The sequence below is a fragment of the Eumetopias jubatus genome, unplaced genomic scaffold (genome assembly GCF_037043125.1).
Source record: "Eumetopias jubatus isolate StellerSeaLion01/CBP00866 unplaced genomic scaffold, mEumJub1_p1.0 scaffold_10, whole genome shotgun sequence".
Lineage (NCBI taxonomy): Eukaryota > Metazoa > Chordata > Mammalia > Carnivora > Otariidae > Eumetopias > Eumetopias jubatus.
The window spans coordinates 92,698,325-92,717,502 of NW_028274816.1; the positions used below are offsets into that span (position 1 = coordinate 92,698,325).

Here is a 19,178-nt window from a genome sequence, read left to right on the forward strand (position 1 = left end):
GTGTTAATATGTGGGTTTGTTTTTAAAACACCATTTCGATCACAATGGACCTAACAGCATTACTCCTGCAGGTGGATAAACCACGACTCCAAACACTAGTGTGGTTTAAGCAATCTTAGGAGGGGAGAGAAAAAGGAGTGGCTGCCCTTCCCCTCATTCCCATGGCCAAACACATTAAATGTCTGGGAGCTTCCTTGGATGAAGTCCACATCCCCATCTTTAGTAAGGACAAGTTTATAGATTAATAAGAAGGCAAAATATTGTTGGAGATCTGTTGAGAGATTTCAGTGCTTTAAATCACCATGCCTTTGCTTTTCAAACTTAACTATCTGCTTTACACTTTACATTTATCAAACTGTTGGTTTAAATAACATCGTGGTATAGAATAGTTTATAAATGTTTATTAAATGTCAGTAATTCTTACAAAGCAAATATTAATAGCAAGAGGCAAAATTTTTGCAAAATATGTACAAAAGTAAAAAGCCTTCATGACTAGCAACTCATGGTGTAATCTCAAACCATTCTTTCCACTTTCAGACCTCCTTTAGAAATAATTTATTGCCAATCCTGAACTAAAGCACTGACAGAAAAAAAAATGTACAACATCAGATAACGTGCTTCTTAGTTCCTGGAAAGTTATAAAAAGATATAATACGTATAAAAAATCCTAAGCCACAAATACTTTTATACAAAGCTAATACAAATCATGTTTTGTTGGGTACAGTATCTGTGAGGTTGTTACAAAATACACTTTTTGATAAGGCTTCTTGTGGTAAATGAGCTCTCAGGTAGAGTGGTACAGAAAAGCCATTTAATACATGTTGCCATTCTGCTTTCAAGTAAGAGGTAAAGAGAGAGTAAATGGTATAGTTTGTTGCATTGTTACATATACTTTCCAAGAGTTAATCTTTACCCGCCCCCTCTTTGTCCCCCCTTGGTACCATCATATGGGAATAACTGAGGACAGATGTATCACTTATTATGGCAAGAAATACCATGAACAAGCTTTCTAAATACAAACCCAAATCAGATACCCAGTAAGTAGCATATTTCTACCACGACATCCACAGATTGAAAATGTATGCATAGTGGGTCCTACCATACTTTGACCTGGACATTTTTTTTTTTTTTATCAACAGATCTGGATAGGTCCCCAAACCTCCCATCAACCCAAAAAATACTGCCCCATCATTCACTCTTTTTGTTCCGTATGAGCTCTGGCATTTGAAATCAGACGGTTAGACCTGGATGCCACAAGAATGAACATATTCACTTACATGCTAACTATACATTCACGTACAGACACAAGAATGCTAGTGGTACAAACATTGTACTTCAAATGCTGTTAATAATCACTCACCAGCCTAAGGCTAACATGGCCTTGATGGGACTTGAAAAACCCATAAAGTCCAGCCTGTTTAAAATGTTCAGGTGTCAACTTATACTTCAATCTCTAGTATAAAGTTATTAAGCCCTAACCTCGTACCATAAGATAATGGCTATGTTATCATAACATTTGCCTTACTTGGAATGTGGAGACTCATACACACCCGCTCTCGTACAACCTCCCCACCCCCGCCTCGGTTCCTCATGCTTTACTAGGCTGAAAGGCCAGCCTGCATCCCATTAATAAAAGAAAATCAGTCCTTACAGGCAAGCGGCACACCCCGTGCATGAGCAACGGATGGAAGCGAACGTGCGGAAATGATGGGAAAGCGACATAAAGTGACCGAGAAGGAGAAGTCAAACTTCCGACTGAAAAAGACACGTGCAAACTTTCTGTGATTGATTCCTTCAATTAAACTAAAAGTAATAAGAAAGTAACAGAGTGACTTTCTCTAGATTTATTGGGGAGTTTGTTACAAATGTTTGAGCTTTACAGGCATGATTTCATGGATTCAAATAAGAAATTAAGAGTTAACACTGATTTTTTAGCCTTCTTATTACACAGACAGAAGTAACATTGCTACAAATTGCAATGGAGAGAAACTTGTTTCAAATGGCTTGGTTTGGGGTTTTGTCTAAATGGATCATTACATAATGAAAGCACCAATTTGAGGCCTTTTCGAAGGGTGATTTGAGTTTCAGAACGTAATAGATCATGACTTGGTAACTTCATTCTTCACATAAATAAGGCATAACCGGATATGTGTACTAAGGCTGAAAATACATTTTTATCAAAAGCATAAATGTAAGTACTTGGGTACACACTGGAAGTTCAGATTTACTCATTCTCTCTTACAAAAAAATGACAGGGCGCATGATTTCTGTTGCATCTAAATCAATACTTCTAATCATTTCTGGTATTGACATACACTTACTTCCTTCTACTTTAAACCAACCACTGCCACCAGCCGAGAAAGGATTTCCCTAAACAACCTCAACTTGAGAGATTAACCAGAGGATCTTCACCGTGTAAGACACGCCGGTGCAACTTCAAAGAAAACCAAACAGGCACGGGTGAGCTTTGTCATCCTGCTCACCTTCTCTAGCTGCGGCCGCTCTCCAGCTACCAAGTGCCTGTGCCAGACAGTAATGCTGAAGTGAAGACGTCCACGTCATATGGCGTTTGGCAGAAAGCAACGATTCGGGTTATTAAAAAAAAAATAGTATTTAAGTGGCAGAGGCAGGCCTTACATGATGTGGAGCCTCAGAAAACACTTGGCAAAACCTTTTCCCTATGAAAATCAAGGCCCAAATTTGTGGTATTCTTTGTTTTATAAGGCAACTCTGTATATTACACATTTCTTCAAGGCCAATGAGGGCACTTTTGTGACATTTCTTAAGAATTCAGTGAGAAGACATTTGGATTTAGGAACACAATGTAATAGAGAATTAGGCACATTTTGTTCCAAATCATAATCATTAAGACTTAAAAAAGCAAACAGACCAAAGAACTTTAAACCACTTTTTTAGAGATCAGGGGAAATTGGCATAGTGAAAGCAATGAGCACCTTTTTAATTTGGCTCACTAAATTTCATCTCCTTCTTCATATACTGGTATTTCAAAAGGATCTAGTTTTCATAATACAGGTATTAAGACTCCTTCAAATGCTTTTAAAGTACAGTCTATATAAAAATGTGAGTTAAATTCTTCAGACTGAGACTCACACTTCCACTGTCTAAACAAGCCGGTCATTAAGTAGAAGTACTCTGCTGCCTCAAAATACAGTCTAGATTTTATTTTAAAAAAACGTTGAGATATCTGAGACATCACAAACATAAGAAAATCACAAATACCCAAAAATAATACCGTATCTATTTGGTGTTTTAACATTTCTTGGTGGTAGTCAAAACGGGATAACTTGGTGATTGCTGCTTTGTCAGGCAGTATTTATGGTTTCTATCACAGATCTTAAATATAACTTAAATAAGACTAAGTTTCCCCTTTGTACAGGGAACTTACTTTAGCCTTCACTGGAGTTCAATGGTTTGGACCATTCAGTTAAACTATTTGCACAATTTACGCGTAGACTCTCCAGCAAAAAGTCCAAATGTTACTGTGTGCGTATTCAGATATCCACTAGCACTTAAGTTATTCTAATTCTGTGAATTTAAACACTATATTCTTTTTGGCAAGAAGCACTGGATGTAGAACTATTCAAACATGCATGAACTATATACTATGAAGACTTGCATTATGATGCTGGGCTACGTGTCTGTAGCTCGAGGATGACCAAGGCATGGACACATTGGAAGTTACTATGGATAAAATGATGGTGGAACTTCAAATACAAGAAAAGTCAGGAATGGTTAAGAACAATCCCTGGTTAGCTCCTTGAAAAGCCCTACTCTCACACTAGACAGCAGACAGACCAAGAGCCACGGTCTTGGAAAGGCTGCGTGATCCGTAATGTTGACCAATCTTTCAAGGACTTTCTAGCCAACAGAATACCTGAGAACACAGCTCTACAGTAAAGTGACAGATATCACAGTCTTAATCACAATTTTCAGGAAAAGGAGAAAAGCTGTCCCATTTTCCCAACTGTCACCAGCCTCGGGCATTTGCTTCTCCAGTCCCGGTCTCACACCACACTCAACCCAGAAGGCAGTATTCTCAGTACTGCAAACCAGCCCCTCTGATGAGTTCACTATGACCATATTTGTCCTCAAGGGTACGCTCTCATCTCATCTAAGTGGTGAGGAGAGGTCAAATGTAATCATCTTCTGGTGTGAGCTAAAAAAAATTACTACTTATTCTTAGAAATATCCTCAAGACATTCAAAATGTACCTCAATAAAGCCAGAACTTCATAAGCAATAATGATATAAACATGTACATGTATCTTTTAGAGACACACCAAAAATAAACAGGAATCTCAAATAATGCCTTCTTGGGTCGTTTGACAGGAAAACACTGCCCTTGGCAAACTCCAACTAAACAAAAGCTCCCAGAAATGCCACAGCTGGAGTTGATGGGAACAGACAAGGGAACGAAAGAAAGATGTCTGTGATGTACAACAGTGCTTCTCCGCAGCCAGGACCCGAGTCCCCCGAGGCAGGGCACGCAAGTCTGAGCGTAAAGCACGTCACAGCCTGGAAAGGGTATGTTTATTCAGAAAGTTCTGTTATCAAGTGACCTGCGATTTTTACAGTTGCTGCTATGGCCAGAATGTTTCACATATGGCACATTTATTACATGAGACTTAAATATGAAAGGGCCCATTATATTCCACTGATTATTTTGCATCAAACACTCTTGTAGGGCCTTGGCTTGTCTCTTGCCCCCGTCCCCCTGCCCCGTACCATTTGTGAACCTCCATTAGCGTCAGACCAGGAATCCTTATGTAAACTGTAAAACACTAAGAACATTACCTTCAGAAACCACAGAAATTTTAAAACTAAACAACTGGCACTATGTAAGCAATTAAAAAAACACGAAGGCTAAATCTGTGTAAAGCTACAGAATGCCAGTCCTTAGATCAAACTTTTTTCCAACAGCCCTTTCAAACAAGGTCACCATAAAGCTAGGACAAGTGTCACGGCCGTGCACAAGGCAGATAAAAGGGATCTTGCTTGTTTTAGAACTGAATATCCTTAACCTCATACCAATAAAGACTCGAGGACACCTTCCATACTTGGCACTACAGAATTCAGTTTGAGAAGTGGGAGAAGCTGAAGCCTGAACTCTACCTAGTCAGAGGCTTGGCAGGAAACTACAACCCCCTCAAAGGGAAGCCACAGCGAAACAGATCAAAGGCTGAACATCAACAGGTATCGGCAATGTGTTATTCAGCAGCTTTCGGCCACAAACCAAAGTCGGCAGGAGGAAGACTAAGATTTCCAAGAAGTTAAACTTAGAATCAAGATTTTTCTAATTCCTGTTGTAAACTGCTATTTTAAAAAACAAAACAAACAGAAAACAATCAAAAGGACAAAAGGTATTAAAACGGCCAGTCTTTTGTACATCACTGTAGCATGAGCTGCTTGAGGTTGTCGTGAAGAATGGTATCCTTCACGTCACGGAAAACAAGGCGGATGTTCTCCGTGTTGATAGCAGTGGTGAAGTGGTGGTACAAAGGCTTCTGCTGCTGGTCCCGGCGTTTGTTCCGGAAACATTCCACCAGGAATTTTTGGACGTCTCTTAAGCAGTGGGGATCCCCTTCAAATTCTAAGAAATAGTCTTTGATGCTCACAATTTGCACTTTCTCCTCAAGCAAATCTGTCTTGTTTAAGAAGAGAATAATGGAGACATTGCTGAAAACCCGGTTATTGACGATTGTTTCAAAAATGTTCAGAGATTCTGTAAGGCGATTGGTCAGTCGGTCTTCCATGAGCACCTGGTCAAACTCACTTGACGAAACAAGGAAAAGTATTGATGTCACACTGTCGAAGCATTCAAACCATCGTTTTCTCTCTGATCTTTGACCACCCACATCAACCATTTTGAAAGGAACATTTTTAATTTCAAAGTCGTACTCATGAATGCCTTTGGTGGGTCTCCTGGCAAGCAGAATATCTTGTTGTGATGGAATGTAATCCTGGAAAAGAAAAAAAACTGCTTTACACTTGGTAACCCAGAAGTAAGTAAAATTGCTAACGAACTAGCTGGTTGAGTGAATGGATATACAAACAAACTTATCTTTTTATTTATTTTTTTAAAAGATTTTACTTATTTGAGAGACAGCACGCCAGCATGAGCAGGGGGAAGGGGAGAGGGACAAGGAGACTCCCCGCTGAGCAGAGAGCCCAGAAGAAGCAGACACAGACGTGAACAGGGCTTGATCCCAGGAACCAGAGATCAGAGATCATGATCTGAGCAGAGGTCAGACGCTTAAGTGACAGTGCCACCCAGGCACCCCACAAACTTATCTTTTTAAGGACTTCTCCTGGCTGCATTAAAGCATCGGTACTATTATTCTCATGACAAAACGCCAAGATAGATGAAAATGTTAGGGTAGGAAGACTGGTTCAACATGCTATGTTTTTCACTCCTGCAGTATCTGCAGATTGAAGTCGTACCTAACAGGTGTCCCCTCGTCCCGCCCACTGCTATGTATCTACCTTTACTGTCACTCCTCAAGGCCCTCTGCTCCGGCCAGAGACCCTACTCCTCACTCGACCACCTGCTCCCTGCCTTGCTGTGAAAGGGCAGGAGGGCTGAAATGCTGATTGCTGAGGGTCAGCTCCCAGTGCAAGGTTCTGCCTACCTCTCTCTAGCTCATTCTAAACGCTCCTTTCCTGTGCCCCACCTTTGCAACTAGGAACTCGCACAATGGTCCCTCCACAGCATCGCCGTGGCCATACCACCCGCGTGGCCAACGCTGCTCGGACTCCAGCCAGCACACTGACTTGACTTCGGGGCGCCTCCCAGGTCCCCTCCCAGCGTCCAGCCCAAGCAGCTGTGCTCCCGCCTTCTCACCTCTGACACAAGTAGTCACTCTGTCGGCGCCTTGGCCCGTGAAGTGAAGGTGACCATAGAGGGCCGACTGAGGCCAACCAGCCTCAGTGGGGGAGCTTAGGCAAAGACCCCCTCTCTGGGAACGGGACCAGTCAGCTCCGAGACCCTGGACAGACAGAAGGTGCTAGTCTCACGGGTCACCGGCTACCCCGGACAGCGGACTTCCGGATGCAGTATAACTGGTTCTTTCTTCTCGGGCTAGTGTTTTTCCAGATCGTTTTGACTTAGCTCTTTGGCAATACTGAACATGAGAACTTTTTAATGCTCATCGTCAAGGTCAAAAAAAAAATTTTTTTTTTAAATCAAGGCAAGATTTTAAAAACAACGCTGATGGTTATGATGCTGTATTTTATACTTTCCCAAATAGCGTGATATAATTTTGAAATTTCACAACATGATTATTTATCTCCTCAAAATGGCGCAATGGAGTTAAGAATAAAAAAGAAAAAAGTAGGCAGTTCTCAGTTACCTGAAATCCACAACCACTTAGTAAATAACGCTAGGGCTTCACAAAACATGTGTTTCTAGGCTTCCTTTTAGCGTCTGTTCACATATTTAACTACTTGACCTATCATCAGCACATCCACATAATTTTTAGCCTGCCCCTACTTTTTTGCTTATCATTTCATCATGAACTGTTACACGTGCTGATATAGTTGTATTTCACTTCACAGAAGTATAAATAAATATGCCAAATGAATGAACGTACTACAATTTACATAAACATTCCCCGACTAGTGTTCACTAAGGTTGTTTCCAATTTTTTACTTTAATAAAAATTCTGCAATTAAAATTCTCACACACATACTCTCCCCCCGCCCCCCTTTTTGGACTACTTCCTGAGACTAAATAACCAGGAATAAGATCGTGAGGTCAAAGATTATGAACATTTTGACGACCCTGGACACTTAGAGCCCAAGTGCTTTCCAGAAACGCCACACACACATGTATGAGCTGCTGCAGAAACAAGCCAGCCCTGAGTTGTTTTTTAATTCTCTAATTCCATAAAAATTTCAAGTTCCAACTGCCTCACTTAGAGGCTCACAGTCTGGTTAGGAAGCTGAAGGCTAATTCCTATGAAGCCCCCAAACCAGGACAATGTAATCAAGTGCTAACTGGTCTGGCGGAACAACAGTGATTCGAGTACTGTTAAAGTCCAGAGCCAGCGCTTCACAGACTAGCTGTGTGACCCTGGCCAAGTCACTTAATCCTGCTGTGTCTCCACTTCCTCATCTGTGAAATACAGACAATAATATTCACAAGGGGGATGTGAGGGCCAAATGAGTTCAACAGGGGAAGTGCTCAGGAACCGGGCCGGGCATAGTGTGCACGCCACGCGGTCTAGGTGTGCGGCCGTGTCTCCCGCCGGCCACTCCCCCCTTGCCCCAGTCCTACATCATAACCTCATAACTTATGGGGAGCTTCCTCACTGCCTCCGATCCGAACTTTGCTGACTGGCTTTCATGACCCGCGTTACTCCTTGTTTTCTGGAACCGGCAGACTCTGCTCTATGCTGTCCAGCTTGCCACAGAGCCTAGCTTCAAGACCTGCCCAAAGCTGCACATCTTGGTACCATTACATGACCATTCACTTGCACAACTGTGCAACTACAATGAACAATGCATCCAGACCCAAGCTACTGCCTTCTAGAAATGTGTTAGATTTCTAATAATAAGTTAGAGCCAAGAACATCACAGGTCCTTTGCCAGATGGATGTGCCTCCTGACATTAAACACATCCAGCTGTCCCCCATCTCGGTGGGCCCCATCTCCTCTTTACATGGATCTAACTCCATCTCCCCCTTCAGACAGTTCAGATTCCCTTATTCTTCTGGGCTAGCTCCAACTTCCCCGGCCAGAACATTACTCTCCATTCTATGGACTAATACTGTCTTCACAATGAGTATCATTTAATTGTCCTCTGCTTGTTTTATGTATGTTATAATTTTGTCTCTGACTAGAATGAGTTCCTTAAAAACAGGGATCAAGGAACAAAACAGCTAATGAGCCTTTACTACTACATGCAAGGCACTATTCTGAATACCTTACTGAGTGCTATGGACTGAACTCTGTCCCCCCAAAATTCATGTGCTGGAGCCCTAACCCCGAAGTGCCTGTATTTGGGGTCAGGGCTTTTTTACAGCACATAATAACTAAGGGGAAACGAGGGCACAGGGTAGGGCCCTAATCAGACAACCTTGGTGATCTTCTAAGAAGAGTACGAGAGGTCTGTCTTTCCAGGTGTGTGCGCTGAGCAAGAGCCGCGTGAAGAAGCCCCAGAGAGAAGGCCACTGTCTGCAAGCCAGGAGGAAAGTGCTCCCCAGAAAATGACCACACTAGCACCTTCATCTTAGACTTCTAGCCACCGGAACCATGAGAAGTAAATGTCTACTTGTTGAAGCCACCCAGTCTGTGGTGTTTTGTCACGGCAGCCTGAGCAGACGAAGACATGGGGTTTATTTCATGTAATCATCCCATAACCCTATGAGCTCTCTTACTATGCCCATGATGTGAAGAAATTAAGGTGCAGAGATGCCTGTGGTCACACAGAGCCGGACTGTGAGGGAACAGGGCTCAGGACCCAGGTGGTCTGGCTGCAGAGCGCATGTCGTTGACCCCTGTGCTGTTCCACATGGGGCTGGGCACACAGGAGGGCTTCAGTGGCCCTGGGACTTCAGTCAGAGACAGAGAAGCAAATGCAATCCCGGGACTTGTCCGACATGCACAGAAGGAATGGCCCACCTGTGGCACAGCCAGATTTATTCTTCCCTCCTTTACACCCACCTACTGATCACAGCACTCTTCATTTTATTCCAGATGTGGCCTCAGAACTGTTCTCAATGTAAGACTCTAAGCAGCTAGTACAGATTGACTAGAGTTGGCCTAGAGTCATTCATTCAAGAGTCATTCATTCGCTATTTGTTGAGTGCCTACTGTATGCCAGGCATTGTCACTAGGCCTCAAGAACTCAATTCTTCACAATCAAGAGATGAGGTCCTTGCTCTGATGTCAAGAGGGAGGTAAAAGACGAGTAAACGTATAAATAGATAAGCCAACTGCAGAAAGAGCAATGATCTTTGAAAAAAAGCAAGGGCTGATGCTGAACACAAGAGGAGGGTCCTACTTTGCAGGGTGTGCTCCAGGAAAGCTTATCTGAAAAGGCAAATTGAGAAGAGCAGGTCAAGGCAGCCCTGTTTGGATGGGAAACATAAAATAACTCTTACTAGGGCTCTCTCCATTTGGCCTATATGTAACTTTTTTTTTAAGGCTCACAGTCTAACCAGATGGAAAAGAGACAATGAAATAAAGTCTTAATACAAAGTTCCACTGGTGTGGACTGAGTGAGTAAAAATCCATTAATATGGAGATCCCAACTTCTGGAACACACGTGTCTAGGAAAGAGGCAAGCGAAAAAACACACTGGCTTAAGGACTTATAGATAAGCACAATTTAGCAAAATCCAAAATAAGAGAATGTAAGATTTATCTTGCAAAAAGAAGGTACATTTTCACATGTCCTGGACATACCAGTACGCCACTTTCCTACTTGCAATGGGTTTTTCATTTTGTGCTTTCTTTCGGTTTTATTTTTAAAGTGACTCTCAAAGAACCCGTACGATTATATTAACATGTATTACAGAAATCTGCTTTAAGAGGAGGCATATAATGTTTCAGAAAGTCCAGAAGGTAACACATGACTCTAGGGCAGTGATATTCAAACATTTTCTGAGCACAGCAAGCCTTCTTCCAGTCTTTGGCCTGCGTCCACCCCGCGGAACACAGAGCAGCTGCCGTGCCTGCAGGAGGCCCAGGCAGCCAGAGCCAGCCACAGTGCCGGCCGAGAGGAAAACCGTCCACTCTCCCTCCAAGGGTGACTCCTTCTCCTACTTCGTGGAGTCTCTTCAGCAGGCCTTTTCTGAACTGAAAAATACCATTTGCTAAAAGGTTTTGAAATCAATCAACCCACTGTGTTCTGTTCCTGCTGACCAAAAAAAAACCCAAAACAAAACACCCCCCCCGAAAAGACCCTGAACTAGAACAGATAATGTGCAATCTCATTTTCAAACATAAACTTCTTTCTCTGAACAGTTTCACGTTCGTGAACTAGTGGGCAGGGCACTCCTCAGGGAAATGGCAGAGATCTGGATGACAGAGGGAGAAAAAATGAAGCAGCAAGAGTCGGAATACTGCCACTCGGAAAAAGGAAGAAGCAAACAGCTATTTTAATACATAATTTTTCTAAACCTCCCCACTAATATCCTGACTACTGCTTTCAAATGGCGATAAACATAACAACTTACTGCTTCTCCAAGTTTATCCAAGTTATCCAGGAAATATTTTACAGATTCACCCTAAAACAAGAAGAAAACAAATAGTCATTAGGGCTTAGAAATGGAAGATTCTGTTACAACAGTTTACATTAAACTGTCTGGTTGTACACTTAATCTAAACACAGTTCGTTTAGTCACAAATTTCAGACCAGACCACTGACCCCACTAAGAACGTATACGGTGTCTGCTTCTGCCCCATGCTACAGGCTGGGTAATTTCACAAGTGCTTTCCAGAGGCGGTGCCCCAGTGACCATCTCCGTGGACAGGATGACATGGACGCTTAGTGACAGAACAATCTAGGCATCCAAAGGGAAGATGTAATTAAAAGGTGAAAACTGCTTATGAGATAAACATACAGTTTAAGGGGGCTTCTTTTTGTCTACATTTCCGTACCTTAAGTGTATACCAATGGTGGTTATCATTAGTGACAAGAGCAAACCAGAGATGAGGTGAGGACACTGTAAAATCAGTAACAGGCACCTGCCTGGACAGACACACCTTGCTCCAGAAGATTCTGGATAACACAAGCTTCATGTCTCCCTTAGGTCTTTTCCTGAGTGACCAGCCTACTCTCTCTGAGCCCAGATTTCTATTAAACCTCCAGTCAGTTTCGAATATCTATACTCCTAAGAGGAAATACTTAGAGGACGGACAGAGAAGAGGGGAGCCATTTGGGGCAAGAAGTGCTCTTTCTCTCAGGATGCTGTCCCTGTGTTTTCTGTTCCTGCTGGATTTCTATTACCATAGCACAGTACCCCGCCCCCCCCGCCCCAACCCAGCCCCGCCCGTGGCTGCTTCCATAATTTCCTGAAGGCAGTGCTTCTTTAATGTGTAGGAGAAATCACCTGAAGATCTTGGTTGACTACAGGTTCTGATCTGAGGCTGGGGGGCGGGGGCGCAACCGAACAGTACTTTCTGCAGTTCAGGTGACTTCTGGGACCACACTGGGTCACAGACCTTACAGAAGTTTCTCAATTTATTTTGGTCTCAGAATCCCTTCACACATCTTAAGATTCTTGAGGATCCCAAACAGACCTTGTTTATGTGGGTTACAGCTATTAGTATTTACTATATTAGAAAGTAAAACTAAGAAATTTAAAAAATATTTTATTTAAAAATTCATTTAAAAATATCAGTAATAAACCCATTACATGTTAACACATTTTAGTATAGCTCGATAAAAGACAGTGAGATACTCATTTGCTTCTGCATTTGAACTGCTACTATACGTTGTCCTGGCTGAGTACATACAGAAAATCTGGCCTTTCACAAAAATATAGTTGGAAAGGGAGCATTTTAATAAAATATTTTCAGACAACTTTAGATATTTTTGCTACTATACCAAAACTTGACAAGTGGTAGTTTTAAAAAAGTTAGCTCACTGGTTTACCCTGTACTTAGAATGGATCTTTTACCTGACCACTATTTTGTAACACCAGGCACCGGTCATAGGAACAATGGTGGGTGACTGAGTAATGCAGAGCTTCCAAATGCTAGCATGTTTCACTACACCATAGTAAGAAAATCATAGTCATGAGTGTCTCTTTCACCTCTCACGGAAGTCTGACAAGCTCACAGTGGTGGGCCAAAACAAGTTCTCCTAAAATTTTGATTTCCACTTCAAAGCTCAAGCTTTACCAATGGCAACAAATACTCTCCCGTACTTTCCTTGAAGTGATAGGCTAACTTCACTTGTCTGTCCAATGCCCAAGTCTGAATAAGTTGGTTGGTTTCTCGAGTAAAAACGGTGTTCCATGATTCAGCTCACAATCCGACCAGGTGCAAAAGCGCTTTTCATCCTGAGTCAGTACGCCGCAGGGGCATTTCCATGTGCCTCCCAGCCCATCACACAGTACAGGAAAGACATGTGGACTCAAAGGTCGGGATTTAAAACAATTTTTAATGCTTGATTAGGGATAATCTTAAGTGACAGTGGGGGGTGTATGTGTGAGAAATGACAACCACAAGTGCATGGCGGTGAGGCTACAACTTTGGGGGGTGGGGGGCAATGCCTGGACCTGTGCTAAGGTGCTGGCTGTTCACAGCCACTGCTGTTCTCTCTGTACCCTCGGGGCCAGTGTGAACACAGGGAAGAAGCGAAGAACAGCTTAGTACCATTATGAAGAGTGCTGACTTGGAAGACTCCCTTTATAGGGTGTCTGGGACCCCCCAGGGATCTGTGGGACATACTTTGAGCATGGAGAAGTACACAGGTGTACTGAGGTGCCTGAGGGGAGTGCCTGGCTGATTTCCTCATGATTGGAAGCAGTGATAGATGGTTTTGCTTTTTTCTGGACCTTATAGAGTATTTACAGCATCTAAAGATAATTTTTACAAGATGGGAAAAAATCTTCAAGGAATTCATTTTGGATTAATGAAGAGATTATCTGGGCAAACTTGTAGGGATATTTTTTGCATTTTGTCATGAATTTTGCTGAAAAAATTAATATTTTTGTGTTTTGACCGAGATCTACGGGCCAAAGGGAATCTGGGCTTAATCTATAAATCCCAATTATTTACTTATAGAACTGTTTGTACAACCCAAAAGTATTTAAAAAGTAAAATTCAAACAAATAATGATTCTGTTATACTGAAGTAGAGTCTCTTGGACAAATATGATAAGAGATAGTCACTCTGTTTATGTATGAGTCTAACAAAACTGTTTTCCTTTCCGTAACGTGTATATTAAATACTTAACGTAATGTCAGATACCTTAAATGAAATTTAGCAAGTTTCTAAAAAAAAAAAAAGGTGCTTTTTGACTGGCAGTGTTGTATATTGCATTTATTGGCTTTTTCCTTGATTTTTAGATTTAATATAAATTCACTGTGGAAACTGGTAACTAGTAAAAGGAACAAAGGAGGAAAGAGGTAATAGCCATCACCTCCACCACTCAGGGAGGGTCACAGTTAACACCTGAAGACATCTTCCTCCGAGCACCTTGTGTACATTTAACACTGTTGAAATAATACAGACAAGTCTGTGTCCTGATTTTTCCACTTAAATAACTGTTAAGTAAATTTAATGGTCAAAATAATTCTTAGTATTTATTGTGTAAAAAGTTAAATAAAACCGCTGATGTAATGTTGAACATTTGACTTTTTTAGTAAACATTTTAAAAAATAAATCATGTTGTGATAAACAGCCTTGAGCATAGCTGTGTGTGCCCTGCGTGATCTCAGAAGAAGTAGTAAGGCAAAGAAGTTGAACATTTCTAAGATGCTTACTACTCACTGCCACAAAGGTTCTAGTTGACTCTCTCCTACCCGACAGTGTGAAATGACGATGAAAATAAACGAAGCCGAGAGCAGAGAAGATGTGTTTTGTAGATGTGTCTGTAATAAACTAAGGTGCAAACTCTGATCGGCTCCACACTGTGATCCCCGATGCTTCTCATTTCAGACAGCCCAGAGCAAGGGGGCTCTGTGTAGCACAGAAAATGACAGGTTCCATATCCAAATTGACAATAAAAGTTCAACTACACAAAAACCTATTTCAATTAGTACTGCTGTTTATCTTAGTTAATGGCGAAATAAATGAAAGTTAAAGTCACCTTAACATGAGCACACTGTCTAAAGCAGCAAGCTCCCCCTTTCCTCTTTCAAAAAGTACATGCTTATAACCAACCCATTGTTTCTGAGGGTATAGAGAGAGGCTGGTATACTCATTCTAGCGACCTTGCAAATTCAAACTTTTTAGAAAGTTATGAGTAGTATGGGTGAAAACTTTTCATGAACTTTTACCCATTCTAAGGAATTTACTGAACATAAAGAAAATGTTACAAACAAAAAGATATTTTACTCAGTACTACCTATGATAGCAAGATTTGGAAGTCCATTTTTCCATTTATCATTAGGGGAATGATTTAATAAATTTTGGCATACTAATATAACAACATTATATGTCATCAAACAATAATTATTTTGATATAACTGCCACATATGAAATATTTACACCATTAGATGCTAAATTAAAGTAGTAGATCACAAAGTGAAGGTTACAAAGAAATTACAACCCCTTATCTACAAGTGTTTTGGTAAGGTTGGCTCCCAACACTTAACTGGGAGCGAAACTTGACCTGAATTGACCTTAGGTTCTTTACAGTCTTTATTTCTCCCACGTAGTAAAACTATTCAAACATTGTGCTGCAAAACAATGGATTTTACGTAATAAACAGTACACGCACTGTATTATCTTTCTGAAATCCAAAAAGTTCGTAATTCCATTAACAAATCCGGACTCAAGGATTTATAAGAATGGATCTGCGCTACGTGTGCTTTACCTGTGCTACCTAAATATAGGAAAGGCAACTCTGTAGCTCAAGGACTGATTAAATCCTCTTTTCAAAAAAAGAAAGAAGGAAAAGAAAATTGTTCCTATTTGTTCTTCCGTTGGTATTATAAATATTAAAAAAGTGGAAGTTCTTTCCCCAGATGTGTCCTGATTTAAGTGCATTCCCTAAGAGTGGATCTGAGAACTTTTGGGTTCAAATTACTACAGGCCTCTCTGTTTACTGGGAAGTCATAATTTCACCCAAATCAAATAATAGTAATTAGAAAAATATGCATGTGCTCCGTTGTTAAATTTCAACTTCTACTGAAGGAAGTTTCATCAGTGTAACTTACACAGTCCTGTTGTGCACTTGAGACTGTACAAAATATTTATAATTCACTTTCACACATTTGAACATGTGGGTTATCTCTAGTATTTAAAGTCCCTACCACCAACTGACTATACTGTGACTACGCTCTGCCTTCTCCACTACTACTCAGTCATTATCTATTCAAGGAGTGTAAATACTTCAACATATTATTCCTATGAAAAATACATTATGGTTAAAATAACTCCCCAAACATAAAAAAAGGATGTTAATTCACCATTTTATTTTATTTTTTTTAAGATTTTATTTATTTATTTGAGAGAGAGAATGAAATAGAGAGAGCATGAGAGGGGGGGGGTCAGAGGGAGAAGCAGACTCCCTGCTGAGCAGGGAGCCCGATGTGGGACTCGATCCCAGGACTCCAGGATCATGACCTGAGCCGAAGGCAGTCGCTTAACCAACTGAGCCACCCAGGCGCCCTGTTAATTCACCATTTTAGACCATAGGTGATACTATTGATCCTTCCGTTAGGTAGAAAACCGAGAGTGGGACACAAGAATGACTTTAGTACTTCTTTTTTAAATTAATTTTTATTGTTATGTTAATCACCATATATTACATCATTTGACTTTAGTACCTTTTAATGTGCATGGCTGTAAACTAAAGCCTCCTTCTGTTAAGAGGTCAGCCCCCCCCCAGATTAAGCTATTGTGAAACAAGCAACTTTAAACCCATGCACACACAGACATGAGCACGTGTCACACACGAGCACGTGCAAACACATGTGTGCTATAAAAAGATGAATACTATCATAGGAGAAATTTCCCACAGTAGCATTAGAGGGTGTTACTGGGGAAATAAAAAAGAGAGAGAGAGAGAGAGAGAGAGAGAGAGAGAGAGAGAGAGAGAGAACCTTTTTACAGTCTCAAAAAAAATCCCAAATTAAAAAATATAAAATGTGTGTTGTTTGCAATCTAATCACGAAGGACATGGAAAATGAATACCGGAGTCTCTTCTCAATAAGCCCAAGAGCTTCTGAAGGTCACCTTCTGTTCATGCTTTACTGCTCCTAAGCAAATTTTATACCTAGTTCAGCACCCAGCACCTGGGGGCCTCCTCTCTCTCCTCCCCAAGAGTGGTGAATGGAGTATGAACTACCAGGGGCAAATTTCCCTCAAATATTTTTTCCTAACAGTTTCAGAAATGATCAAAAACTCTTCTAGTTGTCTACTATTAACGTTAAGGAAAATATGTGAATTTTAGTCCTTTTCTAACACTAATCTGGCAAGTTTCTAAACTTCTCCAGGCCTCAGTTAAACCGTCAATAAAATGAGGAAGTTTCGTGGTTTCATGGATAATTACTGAAGTTCTGCTCTACGCTGACAATTTCAGTTTGTACAACTGATTTAAAGTTCTCCTTTCCCCATCTCTCTGCGTCTATTACTCTTAAGTCCACTTTTGTTGTGACTCATTATTCAAGTTACGTTGTTGCTTAGTCTCCTGGCTAATACAGAAATAAATAATTCCATATATCAGGCAAGAAATATCATGGGTCTAACACTCACTTCTTGCTGGTTATGACTTGAGACTCTATTAGAACCTTCCTCAGGCTGTCTTATGTTACTAAAGAGAAATTTTCATCAGCTGCAAAGAAAAGCGGTTAAGTCACACTTACGACTTTTAAAATGTGAGATGTTTCATGTCATCCCTCAGTCCCTTTTTCCTCTGTTCAGAACACTGACATGACTGTCTCGGCATGGCATTAGCAGCCAGTGGGCCTCGGTTCTAGACACCAGAGAGTACCCCTCAGCTTAAGTCACCTCAAGAACAAAATGGTAAGAGAGCTAATTAAGCTCCAGTGTCCCGGTGAATTAAAAAATCCTATTAGTTCTACAAACTGCATTTTGTAAGTCGTGTCTAAAGCCCGAACGGGCTCAACGTTACCCCCCATCCACAAGAATGATGTGTTACAAAGACTCTTTCTTTGCTTGGCATAAAAGAAGTCAGAGGCCCTGAGTTTAAAGGTAACAGAGAAGCTGAGAACACAAATGAGAATGTAATTTTTATGAAACAGATGTGTAGTCATAGTATGGAAAGCTTGGCAGTTTATTTGCCTAGTCACTGAACAAGTGACAAATGTATTCAATATTCTCTTCTGCAGAGCTAAATCGTATAAAAGACAGCACTTAGAATCTACAACTTTAAAAGGATGTGGAATTTAAGCTGGACTTAAATACAATTTTTAAAAAGCAAGGCATGCATATTTTAGATAAGGCAGCTTGGCAATGTGTAACAGGAACGTTAAAAATGACCCTCATTGCAGGACTCGAGGAAAAATCTGTGCGAGTACGGCAGTGGTAGTGCTGCTGTGGCAGAAGGAAAGGCTGCTTGAGAGCTACGCGAGTATTCCTCTTACGGAATGTTCTAGAGCAGGGATCCTCCAACTGTGACCGGCAGGCCAAATCCAGCCCACTGCTTATTTCTGCGTGGCCCATTTCTAAATGGCTGGGGGGATAAAAAAATCAAAAGAATACTTCATGACATCTGAAAATGACATGGAATTCAAATTTCAGTGTCCATAAATAAGCCTGGATCGGCTCACGACCTGGCTCGTCTGCTGACGCACTGGCCAGCGTGCTCCACACCGCAGTGGCCACGAGCGGTCACGACACGGGCTGTGTGTGCAGCTCTGCTCACGTGGCACGACATGACGCCCTGACGTAATCACAGTCCGAAACTGTCTCACATGTCGCCGGGGGCGCCACAGTATGACTCCTTTTTTTTACTAGTGCATATCCATCAGGACAAAAAGCAGAAGAGCACTTTAAATGTCCCACTTTTGAGGCATAATGGAATGTGGGTAATTCTGATACACCAAATTTGATGGAAAAGCACTGTGTTTATTATGCAGTGACACCGTGGCTATGCTAAGAGAATACAATGTACGTCCATATTACCAGACTGAACACTCTTAAAAATAATCCCAACTCACAGGAAAGCGACAGGAGAAAAAAAAAAATCACAAAATTTAAAAGGGGACTAGCTCATCACAGCAGGATTTCTTTGCAAAAGTAAAAGATGGAAATAGACTGAAACTAAAGTCAGTTTCCAAGTGGTTCACGTTTGCTGGCCAAGCAAGGACTACCATTTACTGCTGAGTGGTTGTTTACTCCAGGAATCAGCGCCAAGTCTGAAGGGACTGAAGAATTAGCCTGTCCGAACAGTCTGTGTGGGAGAACTACAGATGAGAATACTTTCAAAGAAGCTGAGAAAACTCTAAAGCAGTATAACCTAAACTGTAATACGCCAGGGTGTGTTACAACTGACGGTAGTAAAAGTATGTGCGCA

General features: G+C 41.3%; 1 protein-coding gene across 1 annotated transcript in view; it reads right to left on the reverse strand.

The window, feature by feature from the left end:
• Positions 1-1,829: 1,829 nt before the first annotated feature.
• Positions 1,830-19,178, reverse strand: part of GNA13 (G protein subunit alpha 13) — a 39,599-nt gene continuing 22,250 nt past the window's right edge. The window contains exons 3-4 of the mRNA XM_028112367.2: positions 11,200-11,250; positions 1,830-5,980 (exon numbers count right to left, since the gene is read on the reverse strand). Coding sequence (XP_027968168.1) covers positions 5,408-5,980; positions 11,200-11,250 — 624 coding nt within the window. The 3' untranslated portion in view covers positions 1,830-5,407. The remainder of the gene's footprint in view (positions 5,981-11,199; positions 11,251-19,178) is intronic.